Source organism: Aptenodytes forsteri, unplaced genomic scaffold (assembly GCF_000699145.1).
Source record: "Aptenodytes forsteri isolate BGI_AS27 unplaced genomic scaffold, ASM69914v1 Scaffold2, whole genome shotgun sequence".
NCBI classification, from domain to species: domain Eukaryota; kingdom Metazoa; phylum Chordata; class Aves; order Sphenisciformes; family Spheniscidae; genus Aptenodytes; species Aptenodytes forsteri.
In genome coordinates this window covers 12,596,986-12,607,290 of record NW_008795695.1, presented here as the reverse complement: position 1 = coordinate 12,607,290, position 10,305 = coordinate 12,596,986, and the positions used below count along the sequence as shown (strand labels likewise).

The 10,305-nt window shown below is 41.4% G+C and overlaps 1 protein-coding gene across 1 annotated transcript; it reads right to left on the bottom strand.

Annotated features, from left to right (window-relative positions):
- Positions 1-1,163: 1,163 nt before the first annotated feature.
- Positions 1,164-6,827, bottom strand: NDUFV3 (NADH:ubiquinone oxidoreductase subunit V3). The gene is made up of 2 exons (XM_009283006.2): positions 5,786-6,827; positions 1,164-1,544 (listed from the first exon to the last, which is right to left on the bottom strand). The coding sequence occupies exons 1-2, from the start codon at positions 6,690-6,692 to the stop codon at positions 1,378-1,380; spliced, it is 1,074 nt and encodes a 357-aa protein (XP_009281281.1). The 5' UTR covers positions 6,693-6,827; the 3' UTR covers positions 1,164-1,377.
- Positions 6,828-10,305: the final 3,478 nt, after the last annotated feature.

Here is a 10,305-nt window from a genome sequence, read left to right as displayed (position 1 = left end):
CTTAAAATTCTACACTGCAGATTGATGTAGGCCTCTTGATCCTTCTTACCACATTTTTGCCAAGTTGGAGTATAAAATAGCTGTTCTACTAATTGCACCCAGGGATTTGCATCCAATATCCAGATAGACCACTAAAGCTGACTCCGTTTTCCCTTTGATCTTGCATATTCTGTTGCTTGAAAGAATACAGACAGGTGATGGAAAATGCTGGCGCTATTGCAAGTACAACTGCTCAAAGACCAATTAACACTGAAAAACCCCAAATGAACAAGAAGCCAAAATGGAACTAAACCCACAACAGCTGGTGGTCATCAAGGCAGTTTTCCCAGAGGACAGAAGACTGTTACTAATAGGATGGAAATACAAAATTTACTGAGACCAACTGTAACCACTGATAACATATATTGAGAAGTGCCTCATTTCTCACATTTTCTGCAGAGTGAGAGTGAAGCTGGACAGCAATCTTAACTTTTGGGGGGGGGGCGGCAGCAATTTTGGTTTGGGGGGGGGGGGGGGGGGGAAGTGGGAACTGAAACGTAGTCCCACTGAACAATTAGTACCAGGAGCTGATTTTACCATAGTGCTACTTTCATCACATTTAAAAGTAACATTCAAATGATCCTACCCCTAGAAATACATTATTTCTCAGAGTTTAATCAATGTAGTATACTTCATTAGGAACTGCCCACTGAGATTCCCTTACATTTTAAATTATTTCAATTACTGCAGAACCTGGATGCTAGAACCCCCAGCAGAAGATTAAATGAAGCTGTATGTTCTCCCTTTACAACAGCAGAGGTTTTGAGGTGTTTCAATCACATTACATAAACTTACATTCCTCTACTAACACAAAACATACACTCTTGCCACAGGAGACAAATACTTCTTATGCTGTTTCCAGCCAATGATTTTAACTTCAAATCCAGAGTAAACATAACCTCTTCAGTGCTGGGAACATGTTTGCGTGCAAGGAGAACAGCCCGCTGCATTACAGTGATAACACCACCTACTAAAATCATGGCACATATTGAACAGACACACGCACAAGGGCCATTATGTTCTTTGACACGGTACTGAAAGAATGGTCAGTATCAAAAGTTTGGAGACATTGAAATGCCAGGATTTTTTTACATTGTCACCAAATAATATATACTGAGAGGTAGAAAAGTTATTTTTATTCAGTGATGGTTCATTTGCAGCTCATTCATGTCCCTCAAGAAGCGAGGGACTCCAAGAACCAAGAAGAGCCGTTCAAAAGCACAAGCGTAAGTTATCATGCATTTATTTATTATCTGATTTATAACACAGATGAAGCAACAGTGCTAAATAGAACAATTTATCATTCTGCCTGGGCATTTGTTTTAAATGCGGTTCTTTTCAGTGCCTTGGTGATAGTCTTCCAGAAGATGGCTGAGGCTGCCTGAATTTTGAGAGAACCGCAACAGAATCAACAAAGGTATAAGTGTTATATTCATGATGCTGAAGGTTCTTGTAGGTAGAATTATCGAATTCTTCTGGAGCAGGCTCAGCAGCTGCTGTGGTCTCTGTGAAAACAAACAGTAACTGGTGACTATAAGGATGCCACACCAGAGGGCAATATTCTTATTTACTGAGCCAACCTTCATATACTGTCAGATCCCTCATCCAGTCAACATTTAAAAAAAAAAAAAAAAAAGTCAGCAACTATAACAAAAGGATAAGTTTACTAAGTTCTGCCGGTACCTTGTCTGATCCTAAAGCAGCACATTAGTATGCAGTAGGTGAACAGGAATCAGTACAAGTCATCTAATACAGCACAGGTTTCCAAATCCAAACTACCACCTAATGCTGGGGGAAGATAGGGCAGAACATTTCATTTCTATTTTGAAGGCATATGTCTGCATTTCCTGGCTTTTTCATAGTTGCCTTGGTTTTCACTCCAGCCAGAACAGTAGGTGACATTCTTAGCAAGCCAGGAGAGGCGAAGAACCAGTACAAATGATATATCATCATGTCAGACCACGAGATACAGCTATTAGAACTACTTTACAAATTGAATTTTTTCCATGGGGAGAAGTGATGGAATTACTGAGATCTCCACAGTTCAATTTCAAATGTGGTTATACTGAACAGTAATATATCAAGAGCCTTTGATGTAAATTGCCCTTCTAAATATAATCTTCTAAACTTTGTATCAGCTCTTCTTCCTAAAAGAATAACCTAATAAAGTTATTCCAAACTCCTTAGTTCATATTAAAGCCGACATTAATTCCTACACTTTTAGAATATTATGCAAATTTAGACAGTACCATTTACATAAAAGGTTCCTGTTACGGGCTGATTTTACAACCAAGGAAACTGCAAGAAATAAAGCTTTACTCCTAATATTAATTTATTCTCACATACCCAGAGTTTTAACAATAGGAAAGACAGAGTAGAATCTAGCGAAAAGCTTTGTCATATAAATTTGTATGTAGTGGTTTAGGTTAGATCGTATTAAGCTGCTTTTTGTAATACAACCATCTACAGTAAAAATACAAAACTCAAGCAGCTGAACACCAGAATTTCCCTTTAACTATAACATAATTATTGCAATGTAATGCTATCAGTTTAAGAGCACGTATCCATAACATTTAGCAAGACTTGCTTATAAAACACAATGTAGTAAGCCATGGTTTCAGCAAAACAACACACACAACCTATAAAAGGAAATATCCCTGTGCCTACTGCTCAGTTCCTACTGAGACAGCTCATAGGAGACAACGCTACAAATGTAAGAACCAGATGATGCGGTCTTTGCTGCAAATAGCCCCAAGAACAGGCAAGTGTAGGCAAGTGTATGTTCAACCTGCAAGAGACAGTTGTTCCAAATTAAGAGACAGATGCTCAGGAAGAAAAGCAGATGGAGTGTCATTTTTCCTGCCCAAATACACTGTACTCAGCTTCTCGAAGGAAAAATTTATCTGAGTTCATCCTCTCCATGCTTCAGACTTCATCTATGCTTTCTCTCTTAAACAGCGAGCATTTCACATGATGTTCTTCCAAAATGAATCAGAGGTATACTTCTGAGTTACCATGCTACTATTTTGCTACTTACTTAGCAGTTAAAGTCAGCAGTTTTTGCTGACTGCTTAGCATGCCTGCTCTACAAAGCGGATGACATCACCTTAACATCCAGGTTTGTAATGGGAAAAATTGCTTTTACATCTTCAGTGTGCCTGCTGCAGTTTGCAGATGAACAAAAGAACACAGGAACAGGACAGAAGTACAGATTACAGAAGGTATTATCATTAACCATGAACATTAAACATGGAAAAGCAGTAGCTGTTCTCAAAGAAGGCCTCAAAAGGAAGAGAGAGCAAGGTACACCTGGAGATACCAGTGACGCTGTTGAACATGGTGTAGCTAGGTTTGACTCTTTGCTACCCCCTGGCACCTAAAGACACTTCACCAGCAGTAACGGGTGTGAACTTGCCTGTACTAACCCCCACTTCTCCTACAGCCACTGCAGCAGAGTCCTCTAGCAGGGGTGCAGCATGTACCCAACAAACTTCCCTGCTGTCACACAGCCTTACCACCTCCACAGAGCAAGAGGAGCTCAACAGCAAACGTGCCGTTTTCAGCAAAGCCAGGTCCTACCCAAACGGGTTTTGCTCGTGTGGTTATGATAACGATGGGTCTGAGGCACAGTGGTACTATTGCCTCATCGATACAGATCTGCAGGAAAAGTTTGTCACATGGTCTTAACCTTATTGTGGATTTACAGCGTTGGAGTAGGGGAGGCTGTTTCACAGATCTTCGATGTGTAATAATGTTCACCTTGAATCATTAGCACATTTTAGGACCAAGTCCTCCCTCTCATACTTGAAGTTAACTGTGCTCATTTTTGGGGTCTTCATATCAGCTTCAATGTGGAAAAAAAAATAATGCTTGAGCATCTAGAAGTCCACTGTGGATGAATGGGGAGAAAAAGCATTATCTGTAGATAACCACAAATAGCCTTTCCCAAATTTTTTTTTTTTTTAAAGAAAGCTTCTGCTGCTGACTGCAAGGAAGAACAAGTAAATGAAAATGTCACTTGCAAACAGTGCTGCATTTTACCATTTGAGTTGCGGTCGGGGAGGAAGGTAAGCTTAGCTTCCAACTCATAAAACAGATCAAATTATGAGCCAACTAACCCCTTAAAACAGAAGGCAGGTCTTTTACTCAGCACTGTATCCTGGAAACTGATGTACAAAAGCAATTATTTGTCACTTAACCTGGTTAGACACTTCACAGTCACAGAATGGTTGAGGTTGGAAGATACCTCTGGAGGTCATCTGGTCCAACCCCAAATGCAGAAGCAGGGTCAGCTAGAGCAGGCTGCCCAGGACCATACTCAGACAGCTTTTGAATGTCTCCAAGGATGGAGACTCCACCACCTCTCTGGGCAACCTGTGCCAGTGCTCCATCACCCTCACAGTAAAAAAAAAGCATTTCTTGAGGTTCAGGCAAACCCCTGTATTTCAGTTTGTACCCACTGCCTCTTGTCCTGTCACTGGGTACCACTGAAAAGAGTCTTACTTCTGTCGTCTTTGCACTCACCCTTCAGGTATTTACATACGTTGATGAGATCCCCCCTGAGCTTTCTCTTCTCCGGGCTGAACAGTCCCAGCTCTCTCAGCCTTTCACAGGAGAGATACTCCAGTCTCTTCATCATCTTAGTGGCACTTCGCTGGACTCTCTCCAGAGCCCAGAACTGAACACAGCACCAGGGAAGGATCACCTCCCTCAGCCTGCTCGCAACACTCCTAATGCAGCCCAGGTTACCATTGATGGTCTTTGCTGCAAGGGCACATAGCTGGCTTGTGTTCAACTTGCTGTCCACCCGGACCCCCAGGGCCTTTTCTGCAACGGTATCACTTGAAGGATGATATCCAAGCAGCTTTACAATTACGCTGCTTTTACTTCCAAGGAGGCAAATTCTTTAATTCAAAGCAGCAACCAGTAGGGGGGGGTCTTAAGAATGGTATGCTGCCTAAGTTGAAAGGCAAGAATGGTAAGCCACCACAGATCAGGACAGAGGAGCATTTGCTATTGAAATACACAGAATGAGATCAGTAGGTAAGTTAACAGGACTGGTAGTAAATAAGAAGGGTAAGTTAGATAGGGAAGTATAGCTAGGGAGATGATTACATGGTACACAATGCTCTTTCCTAAAACATATCACTGTCTCCTCCCCAACTCACTACAAAAACTGGGTTATAAGGTCAACTCTGCTACTTCAACATGACTCGCTTACAACCTACCAATCTCAGAATCAATACCTGTTTCTGGCATTACACTATGATTTCTTGAAGTCTACTGAAATCAGAAACACTGCAAGACTTAAAAAAAAAAGAGAGAGAGAGAAAGACAACAGGATTTATGCAAAAATCAGATAGCATCAAATTTGGCTCAGAAGAAAGGCAGCTACCGAATCCTTCCGAGAAAAGAGGGAAAACAAGTTTTGTCATATAAAACCCATGATTTTTCTCACAGTGGAAACAATCTTGTTTTCATTTTATAAGTAACTGGTTTATGAAACTATAAATACAGTGAAATGAAGACCACTTCCTTTCACAGCGTAACTGGAAATTAAGTATTACTGAGCTCTTGTAACAATTAGCCATGAACAAGAATTTATCTTCCAGAAAGTCACAGCTACACGGTTAGCTTCAGTATAAAGATCAGAGAATCACGAACAGAGAAGATTTGGAAACCCTTTTAAAAAAGTTAAACCCTAGCCCAGATGAATCAATACGGTTCAAACAATTTAAAGGTGTACCCTCTATCGTGCTTCTTTCTCCAGGCTGGACTCCTGCTTCCTGAATGGTCTCCTCTTTTGCTGTAGAGCCCATCACCACCATCGTGCTTTCAGAAGTCTCTTCTTCTAGTTTAGGAGCCGTTACTTCTGCTTCTGACTCCTGTGACTCCTTCACCTTTTTTTCTTCTCCTCTGGATACCAGTTTTTGCTTTTTGTCTTCCTGAGTCACTGATGAAGCTTTCAGCTGAATAGTTGCTACTTGGGTTCCAATGGATTTTTCCTCCAAATAATCAGATTTATGAGTGGCATCGGTCAGGTCTTGGCTTTCAACCATGCGTGGTTCTAAGACCAGCTTCTGCCGATCTGCTGTTTTTGGAGTTGATTTTACTTTGGGGTCTCTTGCTTTGGATTTTGATGTTTCATGGCTGACTGATGTTTTAGAAAATGCGACCTGCTTGATAGGAGACACATCAGTTTCAGTTTTGCGTGGCTTCTTCTTAGCTACATATTTTTTGTGGGATTTCTGGGACAAGTTCTCTTTTGCTAGCATCGATGCCTTTACCGCTGTGTTCTCAGAAAAGATGGACTCTTGTCTAGGAAATTCAACTTTGGTTTTAATGGCAACTTCTGAATCATGACCAACATTTTCTTCCTCAGAATCTGAGCTAGAATCTGAATCTGAGCTGGACGAAGACGAAGTTTCTTCCTCAACCAAGTCTTTCCTCAAGCCTCCTTCTGTTGCAGGTGTAGTGAGGTTTTCTTCCTCAAGGGAAGAAACAACTACTCGCTGAGGAAATGCAACCACAGTTTTTCTTGACATGAACATCCTTATGTCTTCAGCAGAAGGTTTTGAAGCTTCCTCGAAGTTAGTACTAGATATGCTCTCACCTTTGTTTGCAGATACTAGGAGAGAGCTAGAAGACAACATTTTAGGAAATTCAGCTGGTGCCTTGATGGCTAGCAGCTTGGTGCTTCCCTGTGGTGCCACTACATCTAGGAAACGGCATAAAGAGGATTATCATAATTATATCCGACACCGCTGTTAATTAGCGATCTTAGCCATACAATTTTAACTTTCTGAGATAATCTAGTGCAAAAAGCAAATTGAAAGAAGTTATTATACTAAATGCAGCCATTAAGAAGCAGAAAGCTTTAAGACATTTTAAGTTAAAGAAACTAGAGTTATAGTTAACACTTAACAGTTTTTGCTGCTGTGATGCTGAAACTCATGAGATAATGCCTTTTGCTCCTCGCTTTGCCAGACTCCTCGCAAGAGCTGTTCTTCTCTGTGCTTCAATTCTGTGTCACTGAAAATGGTTTACAGACACCTTCCTATCTCAGATGAACATTAAGATAGCTTGTTAGCTGAGCTCTTCAAATATGCTGCTACAGAGATAATATTTGTCTATGAGCAAGCCAGCGAAGCAGAAGACATAGTAAACAGACATAGCAACAGCCAGCCTCTCGCAATAGTTACCTTTAAAGCAGTAGGGAGGGATGACTCCCTAGAGACAAAGTGGCAGAGTAAGAGATACCTGAGGCCATACATGAAAGTATTATTTGTTCATGTGTCCACCTGACCTACCAACTGAATTGTGTCTAACACAGTTTAACATTATTTCCCCAAGACCTTACCTCCTCCAGTCTTCACTGCCTCCACTTCCTATTTTTGGTTTGAGACCTCTTTGTAAAAAAAGTCTTAGAAGATCTCCTAATGCTTCATGTTAGCCTGCCTTTGTTTCTTCTCCCTCATGGATACTTTTATTAAGCTAAATTCTCCAGACAAGGAGCCAACAGCTGAAGAGAAAGCAGCAACTTTCAGGTCCTTTCAGAGAGTACCAAATACCCCTTGGATGCTTGTGCCAATGATATCCTCAACAGCAAATACTGTTGTGGTTATAGAAAACAGGAGGACAAAGAGGACTGGGAGCACATTAAGAAGATACACCACTACTGAAATTTGCTACAGCAAAGCCAACTCTCTTTATGAGTTGCACCACTTCCAACCAGCAGTGTAATTCAACACGTTTCCAGTCTATTGTGCAGATTTATCTGCACAGTTTGGAAACCCAAGTCTACCTTACAAGACCATAAACTAGATGCAGTTTTCCCCCTTCCTAGTATTTTACAGTAATACCTTGTATGATTCAAGGAGCTACTATAATTAGTTGCTAAAGACTTGCTTCTATTCAGAATGTCCAAATGAAAACATCACAGAAGAGACAGACACATGAAATTAAAAGCAAAATATTTAAGAAAGAAATACAGAGTTCTTAACATAAGTACAAATGAAAAAAATATCAGTTTGCTATACAGGTAATACTTTTGAATAATTTCAGGCACATACTTCTCTGCCAGAGGGAAGGTGCAGGGTGGGGAGGGAGGGCAGGCAGGGGGAAGTAGAAGGATGGGCAGCCACATTTGAAAGAAGCCTGACTCCCTGCACAGACTGACACAGCCAAACAGCAGCCTGCAGAAACTAATACGTGAGGAAACATTACTTAGGATTGAAGAGCTCTTCAAAGAAGTGTACAGGAAGGTCAAACACGAGAATGCCCAAAGGGATGACAGACAAGTGAAAGCTGAGCAAAAGTTGAAGAGGTATTAATGTTAAGACATCCTAAGAAACCAAGAAGGCAGGTAACATTCAACTCGACCATTAACAGCAGGTGTTACTGGAAAAATACTTTAAACAGTAATATTTGGATATGTGAAAAAGATACGTGTTTCAGCTTTCAATCATAAAGTCTAATACAACCGGTACAGATGCTTTAATCAGGGTACTTCAAACTTTGTACCACCTTATCTGTATTTGCATTGCTTTGCCGAAAGAACAATACATTCAAATCAGCAACAAGAATATTATTCCCAGACGCATTCTTACTGATGCTTGTAACACCAGTATCGTTATCAGAACGTGTTTAAAACATGTTCGCACTCAGAAAGGTGGCATGCAGAAATTACAGGTCTGTTCCCCATCATTGACTTCGTAAGTAAACATGACCATTTTATCAAAGCAAAGAAAATTTGCACACCCTGTTCCAGCTAGAATCTGAAAAAGACAGCTGCATCCTATACACCTTAACTAACCTTAACCATTTGCAGGGGAAGCAGCTGGCTGAAAGAGGTGGCCTAAGAGGTCTCCCGACACCTTCTGAAATCAGAGCTGCAGGACACTGAATCTAGAAACTGATGCTAAAGTACATCTCAAATACACTTAAAATAATGCGCCAAAAAAAAATTATAATAAAAAGCGATTTGTTGTTCAATCAAGCTTTTATCAATCTATGCAGCAAAGGCTTTCTTAATGGAACAACCAAGCTTTTATTTGCCTTGGCATTTAAGAAGCTAACATTAGAAGCCAGAAGTCTGTATTCAACTACTCTTCAAGTGATCTTTTCAACAGCTGTCAACAAGTCTGCTCACTCCTACATACGGTCCCATGGAACTTTGCTGTTTAAGCACCTGCATCTCTAATTTGGGATGGGAATCCTACTCACTGAATCAGAGAGCTTCTATTTACAAACAGCATTTTGCACAAGATATCTCTCTTTGAAATCTGCATTCATGTTTTGACTTTGGTCAGGGACAGAAGGGGTTCAAATACTTCTGCATGTCGAATGCACTGCAGCATCCAAACCCAGGTCCATGTATTGCCTTGCTTGCAAACCTATGGGGCAAGAAGCATTGTAACTAAATTTAACACAACAGGGCTGTCGTAGTTTTCTGCAGCTTCTCGACACTGTTGCCTGAAGCAGATATTCAGATCTTGCAAGTCTTTCTCTCTTTCTGTAAAATGGGACGCTTTTTGACCCTCATAATCCAAACATTTCAAAAGACGAGGGGGAACATCTACAGTTCAAAACCAGATTTTGCACCTCATTAAAAAAAGTAACTTGCTACACTCATTTCCATCAGGCAACTCGCAAAGCTTCTTTATATTAAGACAAATGTAACGATAGCTCTCCTTAAGTTTGGTCAAGCATCACAGCAGCTAACGTATTACGATGACATAAACAGGAAAGAAGTGCCAAGCTCGTAGCATAGCCTATGAATATAAACACATCCCACGCAGACCCATTCCTACCAGACCTTTACTTTTAGTTTCCTTACTACGCAGTACGTTTGAACAGAAACCCTTGTTTACGTGGTGATGACCTTTTGCTTTCTTGGCTTACGTAGCAGCTGTTCAGAGAGGTGGCCACGAGCATTTCTAAGCTCTTCTTGCCTATTTAGTGACAACCGGAGGGACCTGAACTTCAGACGGGCGCTCCCCGATCCAGCGGGCAGATAAACTTTTACGGTCTGGGCGCCACCACAGGGCGCAGAAACCTCCCGAGGCTGGCAGGCCGCAGGGGAAGGCGGTTAGCTACCCTGCTGGTTTAGCACCAGAAAAGGAGGCTCTCCTACGAGCGGCCGTACGCCCGTTTGCTTTCACTTACACCCCACCACCGCTCAGGGCGAAACAAGCATCTTACTCGTTGGTCTTACTCGTTGGCAGCGGCGGCGTCCCGGAGCCCGCCGGCCTGGTGCAGAGCGCC

Bases quoted from the DNA above. Each gene is read 5' to 3' on its own strand.
- NDUFV3 (XM_009283006.2), bottom strand. From the start codon at position 6,692: ATGTTGTCTTCTAGCTCTCTCCTAGTATCTGCAAACAAAGGTGAGAGC. The intron at 1,545-5,785 runs GTACACCTTTAA...TTGTTTTCACAG, and splicing joins AGAAAGAAGCACGATAGAGG to AGACCACAGCAGCTGCTGAG.